This window comes from Periplaneta americana, chromosome 14 (assembly GCF_040183065.1).
Source record: "Periplaneta americana isolate PAMFEO1 chromosome 14, P.americana_PAMFEO1_priV1, whole genome shotgun sequence".
In the NCBI taxonomy this organism is placed as follows: Eukaryota; Metazoa; Arthropoda; class Insecta; order Blattodea; family Blattidae; genus Periplaneta; species Periplaneta americana.
The window spans coordinates 134,216,504-134,233,195 of NC_091130.1; the positions used below are offsets into that span (position 1 = coordinate 134,216,504).

Sequence of the window (16,692 nt, forward strand, 5' to 3'; positions counted from 1 at the left end):
TTACAGAGTAGCAATGTTTTGAATTTGTAAGGTTTTCAGTCATTAAATGCAATAAACAAGTCATTTATCTATCCTTTATGCTTTTTGTAAGGCTTTTCATGTGTAACATTCAAATAGCTGTATCTCCATGTTTATATGAACATTTTTACTCGGAATAGTTTATACTTCCCCATCTTCAAATATTTACTATTTTTCTAAAACACCCAGTATATTAAAATGCTTACATAAATGTACCATATGTATGCATTTACATCATCTGACCGTAATGTATGAAATGTGCCATAGTGAAAACCTATTGATGAGCCTTCAGAAAAATGGAGGTACCTACAAACAATTCTAAGTTCTATGTAACAGCAAGTTTCCTTCAAAACAAATTAAATCCTTTGTGTAGCTTTAAAGATTTTGGTGTTTTAAAAAAGCTTATGGGTTTTACCTCTTCAGTATTCCTTTATGAAATATGAATTAATATAGATTATTTTTATTGTTGACTCTATTAAGAAATAACGAATTTTTCAGATATATAGACATAAATTTCTAGATACTAAGGCACCCTCTTATGAAATGTAGGGAGTAAATTCCTATTCTCTATCCTGTATCAATGAAGAGATGTTCCTGATGCCAGCAAATTCTTTTCTTTTAATCTGGAGCAAAAGAGCTCAACTTCTTCCTTGGGTAATCCTAAATCTCTTATTAAATTTAAATTATTGAGTTCAAAATGGTAAACTCTTCAGGACTTCCATTTTCTATATCACACAGCCTTCTGAATTATGTTTCGGATGCTCTTCAACAGGTTAGTACAAAATTTTATATTAGAGAACTGAGTTACGGATGCAGCAGAATCATTGTTATATTAATACTATAAAACATAAAATATACTCGTAGTTTTGTGTAAAATGGTGCTTGATGTGCCATTTTTTATGTAATTTCTGGCTTCAGCACACACGAATACATAAAGGAAAGCTAAAGTTTTTCATCGCAGGCCTGTGATATGTGTTTAGGATGAAACATAATGATTGGTCCGGATCTAGTACGATGTTTCTGCCACCCCCATAAATGCACCCATGTCAAAACCGCACTCATATTGTAAATCACAGCCTAATTGTTTTCAGTTGTAAAGAAGTCTACTTTATAGGATGCATGAACTATACCAACTGATTCACACACGTTGCCCAGCAACACTTTCACTGATAGTAGAAAAAGGCCTACCTGTCTGTAGTAATGCATAGTTAAATATTAATACTGTAGAGGTACCTATAATGAATGTTATTTCTTTTAACTATCAAATCCGAAATAAGTTATTTGTTTAACTTATGTTAAAGTTTGAATACTAAAGTAGTCTCATAAAAAAAAAGTTAAAACTATTGGAAATCAGTTTCTAATAATCATGCATTAAAGAGGAAACTACCCAAACTAAGAAGAACAAGATGATGATGATGATGATGATGATGATGATGATGATGCAGAAGAAGAGGAAGACTGGGAGTAATAACCAGAAGAGGATGGATACTGGAACTGAAAACTTGTAAATAGTTTTAAATTTGTAAGTTTTTTATTCTATAACATTTTCGAAGTGTAGGACCAGTGGCGGATCCAGGATTCCCTGAAAGGAGGGAGCTAACTTTTTTTTATCACTATTGTTGCCACTCGCCACTCCTGGCTGCTGCTAGGACGAGTCCACTAGTTGCTATACAGGGGGTGTATGATCTCTGTAGCAAATGCTTTGGTGACATACATATGTTGGGGTTATTTTCATCAAAGTAAAGTACCTCTGTGAACTTAATATAACTATTGTTATATCGGCTCAAGTGTGGGGGGGGCTAAAGCCCCCCCTTAACTCCTCCCTGGATTTGGCAATGTGTAGGACGTATTATATTGAGTTATATTTATTTTTCCATATGGAACATCTGAAAACTTGGGTCATATCACATTCGAGGTCATAGTATATTCAGGCCAATATGGTAGGTAGTTATGACACTTGGGTCTCATATGAAAAATGTATTTCAAAGCAAACGTACACAAATTTATTTTAGCAGATCTTTGGTCATTCCGGTTAATGACATCACAGTATTTTATATTTACTGTATTGTAGCATAGCGAGATGAAAATAAGATCTCGGAAAAATTCTTTATTTAAAAATATTTTGTGAAACATAATAAATTAATGATCACTACATTTTTCTTTAGAAGTTACCAAGAAATATATTTATGTGCCACATACAAATTAATTGCCATTTCAATATAATCTGTATAATGAGTTGCAATTTTAATTAAAGTATTTCTATCTGATTTAATTGAAAATTGAAAACTTTGGAATGCGTTTCTAAGTAAGATTTTCATTCTTATATAATTACATATTTGCTATTAATCTGTAACGGTAATGTTTGTATGAAAGTAAATATATAAATTGCAATATGTGAAAAAAAGTTAATGTAAATATTCTTATGAATTATAAACTTAGGAAATATCCAATATTAAACAATTTATTTTCGTGTGTGTTTCATAATGTAGATGTAAAATTTGAAGGTTTAATTAATTAGAAAATGTTCAGCTGAAATACAGGTACAATAAATTTAATATTTTCTTATAGGCCTGTAATATAATATTTAAATCGTAACAGTAACTTTCAACAGTTTATTGTACAATACGCTCTGTCTTTGTGGCAGCCTGTTAATACAGAGAGCTGTTATCGTTTTGATAAATCTATACTAATAATAAATCTGTAGCCGAAATTTTTCTGGTAATTTTCGATTTTCCAAAAATAATTGGTCCTGACATATATAATTAACCACCCTGAAACCGAAAATCGCTTTTTTGAAATTTTTGTTTGTCTGTCTGTCTGTCTGTATGTATGTTTGTTTGTTACCTTTTCACGCGATAATGGCTGAACGGATTTCGATGAAAATTGGAATACAAATTATGTTCGTTGTAACTTAGATTTTAGGATATATGGCATTCAAAATACATTATTTAAAAGGGGGGTTATAAGGCGGCCTGAATTAAATAAATCGAAATATCTTGCTTATTATTGATTTTTGTGAAAAATGTTACATAACAAAAGTTTCTTTAAACATAATTTGCGATAAGTTTTATTCCTTGAAAAATTTTGATAGGACTGATATTTAATGAGATAAATGAGTTTTAAAATTAAAATAACTGCCATCTAAGGCCGTGTAATGAATTAAAAAACAAATGACTTCGTCTATAAGGGGCCTTGGACAGCAACAATCGAAAGCTATGAAAGATAGCCTACAGAGAATGTTTCTGTGTTTGTATGAAGTAATATCGGAAGCTAAATTAATAGATTTGTATAATTAATTATTATTTCACCATTGGAAAGTGTAGTTTCTCTAGATGGACATAATGCTATAATGTTATCACAGTAACTTCTGATCTTAATATAAAATAAATTATATTATATTATATTATATAATTTAAGTTATTTGAAGGGTTCAGAACCATAGTGGGCTAAGCGCCATTTGCTGAATATGTAGAAAACAAGGGTTAAAATTAAGTTATTACCATAATTCAATGGAAACCTATAACAAGTGAAATAAAATATACACATTAAATCTAAATGATGTCAGTGTTCATTAAACTATGATTGCATGTAATAAAAATTATGAAACATGTTAAAGGAATTGTCATTGCACCAAATGAGTGTCTCTGGACCAAAATGATCGCATTTTAATTATTTGGATGCAATTTAAATTAAGTAACATATTAAACGATTTATCCTTTTATGAAACATGAATGTTCCCTGGATCAAACGTCCTATTTTAATTATGTAATTACTTTATATTTATTTCTAACGGGTGCAGCGGAGCGCACGGGTATGGCTAGTAAATAATAAAAAAAACAGTCTTTTCTGTGAAACACCTGTCTCTTCATATAACAAAAAATATCTGAAATTATATTTCATTGCTAATAGCTGATGGCATTGTATCTGTTCTATAACTGATTATGTTCTAGACATTCATGTCATCTATGTTTGATATGATTAAAGGAGAAGATGTAGGATATTCATGTACTAATATAAATTAATTTGTTGTTAGACTTAAAAGTTAACTTGTATTCTAATATAATAATGTTATGCTATTGCTTTTGAAAGTGAAGTAAACAAATTAACAAGGAAATAAGACAGTAGACAGCCTGTGAATAAGGTTGAGTGTTGTGACTGAAGGAATGTAACCCTCTCAGTTCAATCGCACTTAAATGAGTTGATTATCTTATGGTCACAGCCTGTGGAACTTTCTAGAATTATGTGGTTGATTGTGCGTAGTCCTGTAGTAAGTTATACGTTGCACAGTAACAATAAAATAGAAATGCTTCAGTGGGTCGGACATTCTCTTGAATTTGGATGCTAGTGTGTACGTCATAATGATGTGTGTGCGTGTGACGCTAGTATTTTTTATAACAGGTTTGGGATTTTTTGTAAATATAAATATGCGCGTGAACGTGCGTATGTGTGTGTGCGTGTGTGAAATAATAAGTAATTTGCTTCTAGAATTTTTTTTTTCCTTCTATTTTAGTTTCATTTATCAGTTTCGTTTGAATTCTCTTCCCCATTCTCCTACATATAACCAAGTTTCCTGCCGTTGTTCATAATATATTCCAAAATTCCTTTTGTGCAGTTATTATAATTTTAGGTTCATACATTTGGTCCTTTCCCCTTTTTTCAGTTAATTTAATTATAATTTTTATTTATATTTACCCTGTTTAAATCCTAGTTCCTCTTCGTCACTTGGTTTTACACCCCACTATTGTAGCTCTATATCTGTGCAGTATATAACTTGTGCATGCTAGCCACAACTTTTTTCCTTCAAACATCTAATAAAAACAATAAATTTTTTACTTTGTTTTTTGATGAAATAAATTTCCCTCTGATCAGAGGAGGAAACAAATAAAACTTCCACACACCTGATGCCTCTTTTTGTAGCAGACAAAACAACTACCACAGCAACAACTACTACCATCACAGCCACAACAATATATTTTGCCGGTGACCAGAGAGGGGAAAAAACATTTTCACACAAAAGAGAAATATTTTACCTGAGAAACAAAACATTTTTTGCTATGTAGAAAAGAAGAACAAATACTTTTCTCACTTACATTACAATTTTTTTCCACTTTTTCCCGTGACTAACTGTTGCTACAGCCGGTCGCTCTACCGATCGCACTACCAAGCTCAGTGAGTATGCCACTAACACTTCTTCGTTGTGTGGATCTTAGATTCAATATTTTGTGTGCCGTAGAGCTTTTAGAAAGTATTTGGAAATATATATACTTTTTCTGTCGTAGTATTTTTGGTAGTTTTTCTTTTTTTGTAATACTGGCTTTTCCAGGTATGGATTTTTTTCTTTTTTCATTTTTACTGGCACTCTTTTCTCTTCTTCAGTTCTGTTCACAAAAGTAGTCGTAGTCTTGCCATCTCATTAAGACAATAAGGTACGTTCTTCATCTTCTCTGTTGACAGATCTTTGTTCATAATGGTTAAAGAATTGAAGGGTATGTTGTAAATGTGTTGGTATTCAAATGTTTAAAAATAAATATCTACAAAAAAATAAAGATAAAGTCAGTTGATGTTTCAGTTTTCATGAACATTTGAACTCTTCATCAAGAAATAATGTACTTAACTGAATACAAATATTAAGACCCCTTAGCGAAAGTAGCTAAGAGGACATCTTTATGTTTCTTGTAGTGATGAATGTTTCTCATTGGACATTCCCCAAAGCAAGGAGTGGAACAAAGGTATTGTAAAGAACAAAAGAGCAGGTGATGTTTTGAGTGTGGCTTTTGAGTTACCTCTTGTTTAAGGATGGTGTGTGCTAGAAATAGAGCAGTTTTCTAAATGCAATATAAACTTTCAATTTTCCTTATAATGAGCGAGATAAATTTTAGTTGTACCAGAGTATTTGAGAGAAGAAATATAGCATGTGATAACTTAATAATTCAGTACAGATATGAAATAGTAAAATAATAAGAAAGTCTCAAGATAAAACTTAGTCTCTTCCTATTGCAATTTCATTCAAAAGTAGATATTCTTGATTCTTGTAATATAATTACAAAGAATGACTGGAGGAATGTGTGGTAATTTATTTAGGAGTGTTGGTTTTATCTGCATGTAATATGGATGTGTGAACTTTATATGGTGGTTGATTGCAGTCCCAGGGGACCCTCAGGATGTACGAGCAACTTTTATCAACTCAACTGCAATTCGTGTTCAGTGGCGACCTCCTTTGGAAAAAGAACGTAATGGTATCATCCGCGGTTATCACATACACGTTCAAGAAACAAAAGAAGAGGTTTGTAAGCAGTAACTTTATTACTTGCACAAAGCGAATTTACGTTAAAGTAAAGGGTAGAATATAATTGAGGCAGTACCCGGAAAAAGGGCCCATAGGCAAAAATCATGTCCCATGTTGAATCTTTCGTACACTACTTAGTAGACAACAAACACACCTTCAAAGTATACAGAAAACCAACCACCACCACCACACACATACACAACACATTTAATCACCCCACACAACACAAACATGCTGCATTCAGGACAATGGTACACAGATTACGGTACTCAACATACCCATGAGCCAACAACACTACAATGAAGAAGTGAACACAATCAAATACATAGCACAAGAAAATGGTTACAACCCAAACATAATAGACAACATCATAAAGAAGACAAAACAGAAACTCAACAAACACAAAAATACAACACAAACACAAGAAATACATCACACTAACATAGTACAAACACAAAAACACACACAAGATCGCATCCTCATACAGAAAACAGAAATACAACATAGCATACAGAACAGAAAACACACTACAAAGACATCTCAACACACAAACAACACAAACAAATAAATACAACCTCACAGGCATATACAAACTCACATGCAATAGTTGCGACAGTTTCTACATTGGACAAACAGGCAGATCATTCCAAACTCGATACAAAGAACACATTAAAGCAATAACCAGAGGACACAATGCATCTACATATACCGAACACATAACTAATGCTAACCACACATACAATAGCATAAATACAGACATGGAAATCCTACACATACAACCCAAAAACTCAACACACTAGAACAATATGAAATGTACAGACACACTAAAACACACCCCAATCAAATTCTCAACACACAGATCAATTTCAGAACACACACACTATTTGATACAACTCTTCATCACACGAACGCACCCACACAACAGGGAGTGAAGTTGAGATAGTGCCAAGATCTAGTAGGCTCTGAGGATGGTGTTGAATATCACCGAAACAGCTGTAAGCCGCACACGCTTACATAATTAACACGAGTAAGATCGCCATTTAATCAATTATTTATATAAATCATGTTTCGAAAAAAACAAAGATTGAAAGATTTGTTTTTATGTAATTGCGATTTGAATTCACTTTTTAAAAATAACAATTTGCATACCGGTACTGTTACAGTAATATTTGTCTACAAATTTTTGTTCAATAATGCATTCCGACTTTAATAGTGTTATATTTTATTAGAGCATTTTATAGGCCCCTTTTCAAGAAAACAAGTTTATTTTATCAAAATACTTTCAATATGATTATATTTTAGCAAAAATTAAACATCACTATTGGACAACGAACATTATAGAAGTTTACAAGTTCAAAATAATTTTACTAAAATTATATTTCTTACATAATATCTCATAGTTACGTCATAAATTGTACTGTACCGAAAACGTAAAAATAAAGAATATCTGTTGGGTACAGAATACAGGTTACAGGTTATTTAGTATTAATCGGGAATGGATTCACACTCACTTCAAGGCTTATCTTCAGAGTCCAGTTTACACTTCAGTGCACATCCTGGGTGGACTCACACTCACTTTGAGGATCATCTTCACTGATGTTTGCTGTGTTCCACAACTACACAAGGGTGTATGGGTTCAATTAGCTACCCTGCCCTCTGTTTACAAGATATTGAAACGAAACTACGTAAGCAAGTAGATTTTTAAACGGAGAATCGAATTTAACATTCTCCCAAAAAGGACCTATAGACCTATGGGCCCATTTTCCGGCTTATGCCTCAATTAATAAATAACGGTTTCTAAAAAAAGTTTCTTTCTATAAGAAAGTATCATAAATAATTGCTTTCATCCAGATAAATTACAAAATGTGGTACACTTTGTCCCAGCTATTTATGAACTTAATTTACATAAAAATAAAGTAAATCTATTCACAGGGTAGCGAAATATTAAGGCTCCCACCTTTTCAGACAACCAGCATTTAATGGCAATAGGGATGGCGGCCCTACATGCCCACCGCCTTCACCCTCAAGAAAATGACCCTGGTACTCATTTCTGTTAGAGGCTGAGTAGACCCCAGGGCCATAATCCGACTGGAAGGAATAGGTCATTTGAAAAATTCATGACGCCATCGGGAATCAAACCCACGACCTTCTGGCTTGCAACGTTACACCTTAACTGCGATGCTACTGCACACCCCACTTAAGGGAAGAGGATGGTATTTTTTGGTGAAAAATAAATTTTCAAAAAACAATTTTTTTTTCCTTAAAATACTCTGTGATATGTGTAGAATACATTGTATAATATTTTGTGGGTATTTGTGCCCTTATCGGTTGTTGAGACGCCATTTTTAAACTTCCTGCGCTCTGAATTTTTAAATCACACCGCCCTTTGTTTGTTGTTTCCGGAACTTCATTTTTTTTTTTCAAAACCAAATTTTTCTTTAAAATACTCTGTGATGTGTGTGGAATACATTGTATAACATTTTGTGGGTATCTGTGCCCTTATTGGATGTTCAGACGCCATTTTTAAAGTTCCTGCGCTCTGGATTATTAAATCACGCCCCCTTTGATTTCTGTTTCTGGAACTTTATTTTTTTGCTACATTGCCAGACAAAAATCGATATAATTTTTGAACTATTAAAGATATATGAATGAAATTTAGGATACACATTCTCTAGACTACTAGGAAATTTTCTCTGTAACGGAATTTCCCTAATTGATTTCATTTTAAAAATAAGTCTCTCTGTTTGCAAGAAAGAAAATAAAAAAAATGTTATTAAATTTTAATTATTTATTTTACAAATGTAGCAACTAATATCAAAATTCTGTTACAGACAGTCTGTAGAGCGTGCTTTTACAAATAAATTGTAACATAGTGTTTGAATTTATCTTTAAAAATGGCTTAGATATATCGAGTTTAGTAAAATCCTGCATTGGGTACATTTTTTTTTCAAATCTGGCTCCCAAATAATTTTTTCAAAATATTTATATTTGGTTGAGTTGCTATAGCCATGAGCTCTCTACATACAAAAAATTAATATTTTACACCAAATAGGAAAAAAGTTTAAAAAATTACCATCCTCTCCCCTTAATTTACATACATGACCAATATTAGTAAATAAAAAAAATTAAAAATTTATTCTCCATTATCATAAAAAGAGCCTATTTTATGCAGGAAACAGCATTTTACGAACATTTTTAAGAATAGGCCTATGGAATACAGTAGGAACTCGATTGTCTATACCCAATCTGTGGATTGTCCATAGCAAAAAGCAGCAAGATTTTGTACAGTAATGACTTTAAAGCAGGTGCGAATTAAGATTTCTGATAAAGGGGGGGATAGAATCCTATAGTCTAGACTCTGTTATTTCCGGCGGCTTGACTCTGCCTCTTTGCTTACGTCTTAGAAAGTGAAGGCTCTATAAAGTCTAGGTAGGTAGTATCGTTCGCCATTTTTGTTCTTATGTTACCGAGCTACCATACGAGGAATCTATTTGCCACACCGTTAAACATTATCACGTCGTAGCTCCTATGATATTAAATCAAACGCAATGTAATTCAGCAAATAATTGAGCGGCAAATAACGTCTTCGTGTGCTTTCTGCGAACGCCAGCGAGAGAGCTAAAATGGCGGGCGATTATATTAAGTATTTATCGAGCCTTAAGAAATGAATCCGCGAATCACAAGACGCACACGTTTAAATGTAGCCGACCTGCAACGCGATTGGCTGCCGGAAATTAGAGCGACAGGACTATAGATAGAGAATGCCATACATAAAATAATAATAATAATAATAATAATAATAATAATAATAATAATCTTGATCGTAATAATAATAATAATAATCTTGATCGTAATAATAATAATAATAATAATAATCTTGATCATAATAATAATAATAATAATAATAATAATAATCTTGATTGTAATAATAATTATAATTATAATCCATGAGCAGGAGTCCACACCTGTGGAGTAACGGTCAGCGCGTCTGGCTGCGAAACCAGGTGGCCCGGGTTCGAATCCCAGTCGGGGCAAGTTACCTGGTTGAGGTTTTTTCCGGGGTTTTCCCTCAACCCAATACGAGCAAATGCTGGGTAACTTTCGGTGCTAGACCCCGGACTCATTTCACCGGCATTATCACCTTCATATCATTCAGACGCTAAATAACCTAGATGTTGATACAGCGTCGTAAAATAACAAAAAAAAAATCCATGAGCAGGCTTAAGATAGGATGTGTAATTCCTAAGTTATTGATTCTTGTCGGCTTGCCGGTAATGATAAATAATACAGAAATATTATTTTTGAAACCATCAAATAAATAAACTAACCGAGAATTAAAAAATAAATAGTTTTGTCAAAAACGTTTTTTCTTCAACATTTCTTAAAACACCGGGAATTTGATAAATCTTCGTATTCTAATGTAAGTTGATTTTAAGTTTTGTTTAAAAATGCTTAATCCCTTTCATATCGTAAGTTACTGAACCATTCTGAGAAAAAAATCTGTTTGTAACAAGTGCAGTGAAGCACATGGGCATGGATAGTTTGAAATAAAAGTTTGTAGAATGATGTCATCATATCGCTTGCTTTCAGTGCTGAGGCGAAGAAAGCGTGGGAGTTCTATCGCCTATACACATCAATCTTTACAATGTCGAATTCATGTAAAATCCTGTCTTGTACCATAATTCATAAAGCAGTTGAAATTTTCGTAATTCAATATAAATTCTAATTTGCATACAATGCGCCATTATTAGTGTACTGGTAACTTAAACAAAATTAGGAATATTACATTATAAGAAGAAATGTAATTTATAATGGAGAAAGATTCCATTTCAAATGATAAACCCATTTAATAACAATCTTTTAATTTTAATGTAATTAATGAATTAATTATTTTCAGGGACAAAGCTTGCTCAACGATCCAATGAGATTCGACGTTCTGGACGGAAATGCCCAGGAGTTGAATGTAACTGGACTACAGCCAGACACCAAGTACTCTGTACAAGTGGCAGCTCTTACCAGAAAGGGTGACGGCGATCGCAGTACACCAATTACTGTTAAAACACCAGGTGGTGTTCCAAATAGACCAACTGTAAATCTGAAGTGAGTGTAAACTTCTTAATAATACTAATTAATAATTGTCTTAAATACATGGCAACACAAAATTCATATACTGCCGACTGTGTTGATCTCTTATACAGAGATTATATTATTATGTTAATACTCAAAATTACTCATGTGGTTAGTGTTGCCATGTCTGCTGTTCTTAAAGATTTGCTCCTGTAACAGAATACATAGCTCTACTTTATTGTGATTTCATTAGTTTTCCTGTCTTTGTATTTTCAATGTTTTTGTATAGTCATACATCAAATACTCTTATTCTGACTTGAAACTATATGTTTTTTTTTAAATTATTTTTGCACTAAGTCCAAGTGTCTTGTTCATTAACTGGGCATATTCTTATGATTCACGTATTTTTCCTCTCCTTTGTTGCTTGGGTATCAGTGAGTGAGGATAGGATAATCAATCACATTGTTATTCCTTTTTTACTGCAAATTATAACTATGATCATAGCTAATTTAGACAATTTTCTTAATACAAATCATCTCCATAACAGCTGCCTACAATAGGCGTTGCAGTATGTGAAGTGTGAATTCTAATTAATAAAGTTTTAATAACTAGAATTTTTCTTAACTATATTTACAAAATTAGCGCACACCATATAAGCAAACTAAGAAAAAATGCTCATTTGTGTTGTAGGTTAATCATGATAGGCTAATAATAATAATAATAATAATAATAATAATAATAATAATAATAATAATAATAATCATCATCATCATCATCATCATAAATTTTATTTTATTTTATTTTATCTGGCAGAGTTAAGGCCTTATGGGATTCTCTTCCACTTAACCAGATCTGCAATTAATACAAATGCATAAGTAATAACAGTAGTAATAGTAATAATAATAATAATAATAATAATAATAATAATAATAATAATAATGTGAAATACTATTATTGAAACTTATCTAAGTTATCAGTTAAGCTGAATATATTAGAAATGTAAAGATAATTACTTAGGACTATAATTCTGCAGTGCTTGGGAAAAGTGACATAAGTCAGTTTCCACAAATCTTTTTTGATAATTTATTGACAACTTACACTGGTTTATGTCGATTTGATTTTTTTCTGTATGAATTATTGTAATGGGAGAAATACTTATGTATTTTTTTTCCAAGCGAGCAGATGTTCCGTAAATTGTCAATAAATTATCAAAAAAGGTTTGTGGAAGCTGACTTACGTCACTTTTCCCGAGCACTGCAGAATTTATAAAGTAAAAATACAATTATTTAATTATTTAAATATAATCACTGTTCAACATATGAAGAGAGAGTCAATTCAGTAAACTAGTCTGAAAAAACTGATGTCCACACCTGTGGAGTAACGGTCAGTGCGTCTAGCCGTAAAACCAGGTGGCCCGGGTTCGATTCCCGGTTGGGGCAAGTTACCTGATTGAGGTTTTTTCCGGGGTTTTCCCTCAATCCAATATGAGCAAATGCTGGGAAACTTTCGGTGTTGGACCCCGGACTCATTTCACCGGCATTATCACCTTCATGTCATTAAGATGCTAAATAACCTAAGATGTTGATAAAGCGTCGTAAAATAACCTACTAAAATAAAAAAAAAAACAACAACGCATTTTTGCCGGCCCGGATGGCCCAAGCGGTAGGACACGGCAAGTCTCTATCGCTTGGTCCGAAGGGTTGTGGGTTCGAGTCCCGCCTCGGGCATGGGTGTTGTGTTGTATTAGTTAAGTAAAACCGAAAGGAAAACAAATGCAAAACGAAAACAGAAAACAAAAAGATAACTCTGGTAAACGGTCTCTGGCCGGTCAAAAAAAAAAAAAAAAAACTCAAATTATTATTAAAAACTCATTGATCATTTAAAAATCGAACACTTTGTTGTTTACCATTTTGATATCTCAGCCGTTAATCCAAAAGTATAGCCAGATTAATATTAGAAATGTTTGTAAAAACAAAATGATGTCTTGGTATATTGTCAGCATTGGAGTAGCTAAACAAAGTAGAAACAGTAGTGTATTGTATGTATATATTTTTATGTAAATATTAACAGAATAGAATATAATTAATTGATTAACTAGTGGACTTACTCGTGTTAATTATGTAAGATTTGTGCGGCTTACAGCTGTTTCAGTGCTTCACGCACCATCCTCAGAGCCTACTAGATCACGGCGTCATCTCGAACTTCTCTGCCTGTTATGTGGGTGTGTTTGATTGTTGAAAGATGTTGAAGAGTGGAGTCAAGTAGTGTGTGTGTACTGAAACTGATCTGTGTGTTGAGATCTCGAACTTCTCTGCCTGTTAGGCTCTGAGGATGGTGCGTGAAGCACTGAAACAGCTGTAAGCCACACAAATCTTATATAATTAACACGAGTAAGTCCACTAGTTAATCAATTAATTATATTCAAGTGTTAAAAGTAGTGTACGCAAGATTCAAAATGGATAATAGAATAATTATAAGTACTGTAAATCAATTGTAGCTTCAGTTTTTATTCGAGGAAATTCATTTCGAGTTTTGTAGTAGGACCTAGCAACACTGCAGAGGGAAGTAATTTAATATAGGCATCGTAATGTTTTAATGAAATCTAAATTTATCATTATATTGTCTTTAGTCTATTAATATTGCAATAAGTGGAGATAATTTGTATTCTTCTAGTTTTTAGAAATATCAAATGAAATTGACCAATTAACTTGAATGTTTAATTGCTTATTCTCTGTTAGTATACACTATGAATAGGTAATAATTTCTAGGATTAAAATCGCAGTAATTCTAAAAGTAAATATTGAAATTTTCATATATGTTCTCTTTAGAACTTTTTAAATTGTAAATGGACTAAAATAATTATTGCTGTTGCAAAAGTCTGATTCTTAGCTTGCAGATGAACAGAGCAGAAAAATACTAGTTTCTTTGTAAGTTTCACTATATATATTTATTTGAATTTTGAAAGCCTTTCATATTATGATAAATATTAATGGAATGTATGTACTATATATTTTCATTTAGCCATTGTCCTCGTTCCATTAAATTTGTACATTTTGTTTTGGTAACACAATTTCAGGTTACACAGAACTTCATGGTAAGTACTTCAGAAGTTAACTGAATATTAAAATATTAATCAGCTCTGCTCTGTCTCATATTTTTTATTATTATTTTCACACAAAAATATTAATTATATAAATGAAATGGCACTATTGTACCTGCGCTAGTGTAAGTAAGATTTGCTCTGTCAAATGCTTCTAATGATTTCTGCCTGCAGTAGGATTGTATGGCCTAATCCCCATCACTACCTACAGTGACGATTTGCTAATAAGAAATTATCCAAAAATTATTTTGTATGTTGAGGATTTTAACAAGCGAGCATCTACAGTTTATATTGTTAGTAAATTACATGTTTAGGGCCTCTTCAGACAAGACCACTTTGCAGTGCCACTACTGACACGTTAGTGGCTCTGTGAATGCGTGTTAGTGGTGCTGCGAACGCACGTTAGTGGCACTGCTTAATACACTAAATTTTTGTAGAGAATTTTTCAGTCTTTCAGTGAACATGGGCATAGAAGGAGATGTACTTTTGAAAACTTTGCTCATACGGGAAAAGAATAGATGGGCTATTCCATATGAAATCGATCAGTAAAAGAACTTGCATTTTTTTATACTCTTATTTTTTCCCTATTTATACAAGGTACTGAGGAGAGTGCATTTTCAAAAATATACTATCGAAAGTCAAACGGTTTTCGTATTATTGAGCGACAAATTTAGCGTATTTTATAAAAACAAGCCTCTTTCAGCGCTCAGAACTCTGGAACCATTTACTGCAGAACATTGAACGAGAGCTTATTTTGAAGCTGACATTTGGTAGGTTATGTTAAGAAGTAATCCTTATTTTTATTATACACAGAGAGACAGATAATCTGATTTTACTTACTTTTAGGCTTTTTGCGAATTTGTAAAAATGTAAAAGAATATTGAGAAGAAACCTTGCATTATTAAGAGGAATTCGGCATTGTTTGCTTAGTGGTACGGCAATATGTTTCGAGGGTATTAAATAAATTATTTTCACACGCCTAGACTTGAACGGTGCAGTACCGCATGCACTGGCCGAGAGTTGAAGATAAGCGAGCGTTGGGCGTCATTTTACTCCTGTGTTTATGAAAACCTGTGATAAAGCTAGCACAGCCATGACTGCTAGACGACACATCACGTGTTTATGTCTCCTGGTCTTGCTTACCTCGGCTAGCTCCCGCCTCACAGTCAGCTGGTTAGTTCACGCGCGTACTATTTATTTTCTTTAATGATATTTTCAGTACTTTCTTATCAACATACCATCAGTAAAAAAAATATGTGTTTATTTGTACTTTCAATGTGGAATCTAACTATATATTTTTAAAATATTTTTTCCTTGGCAAAGGTGTCTTAATGAGGAAAAATCTAAATGTCTCCATTTCCATAAAAAGTAAGAAAATCTGTTTATATGTCAATATAAACTTTAATTTCTCAGCACCAAAATAAACCATGATTTTGATCATTGGGTGAAAGGGTTTCGGAGCTACAACAGTTTAAAGTTGCTCATTTTATGAAAATACGATAAATTTAAATATTTTTAATTTAAACACTATGAAGTTCTGATGCCTCAAACTTTGCACAAAGCATTGTATCACAGTTCTCTACGTACAAACAAAGTTTTATTGTATTTAGAAATTGTAAGGTAAATTTTCTCTATATTTCGGTCGATTTGAGATGGAATAGCTCAGACGTAAAAATAGAAGAAAAGTGTGGGTCCATCGATTGGTTTTGGAAATACTGAATCGAGGACTATTTCATACTTTGATGATTTTCATCAGGACAATGAAAAGTTTTTTTTTTTTTTTTTCGCATGTTTAAGAAATCATGTCAAGAGCTTCTAGCAGGAATTACCAATGAAATTAGAAAAAATAAATCGTGGCACAATAGACTGTACTGTCGTGGTGGTGTAAGGAATTGGTGGCCCAATTGTCTTCCGTTAGCAGAGTTACAGCTGTGTCACTCACGCTCCACTAAAGTAGTGAGCCTGGCTGTGGCCCCTCTGAAACCTACAATTTAATTCCTTGTATTGTCGGACCATCGGATCTGTGCCCCTTCAGCGCTGTCGTCGTTCTTGAAAAAGTTAATGCCTGTACTTACTCCATTCCACCCGCTTTCCTCCGACCATGTCAAACAGCAGACCACAAACCTTGCCGAATAGGGATGTTGCCAAACTTCCGTCAAACGTTGTCATAAATAACGGTCCTCCATGCCACAATATAATTTCTTTCAATCAAAATACATCT

At 32.9% G+C, this 16,692-nt stretch overlaps 1 protein-coding gene across 7 annotated transcripts in view; it reads left to right on the forward strand.

Annotated features, from left to right (window-relative positions):
- Positions 1-16,692, forward strand: part of Lar (tyrosine-protein phosphatase Lar) — a 652,517-nt gene that overhangs the window by 560,700 nt on the left and 75,125 nt on the right. For 4 of the 7 annotated variants that reach the window (XM_069846110.1, XM_069846112.1, XM_069846111.1 and 1 more), the window contains 2 exons: positions 6,162-6,301; positions 11,202-11,404. In XM_069846110.1, coding sequence (XP_069702211.1) covers positions 6,162-6,301; positions 11,202-11,404 — 343 coding nt within the window. Of the gene's footprint in view, positions 1-5,154; positions 5,188-6,161; positions 6,302-11,201; positions 11,405-16,692 lie in introns of all 7 variants that reach the window. The other 3 variants (XM_069846106.1, XM_069846109.1, XM_069846108.1) reach the window with 1 other exon arrangement.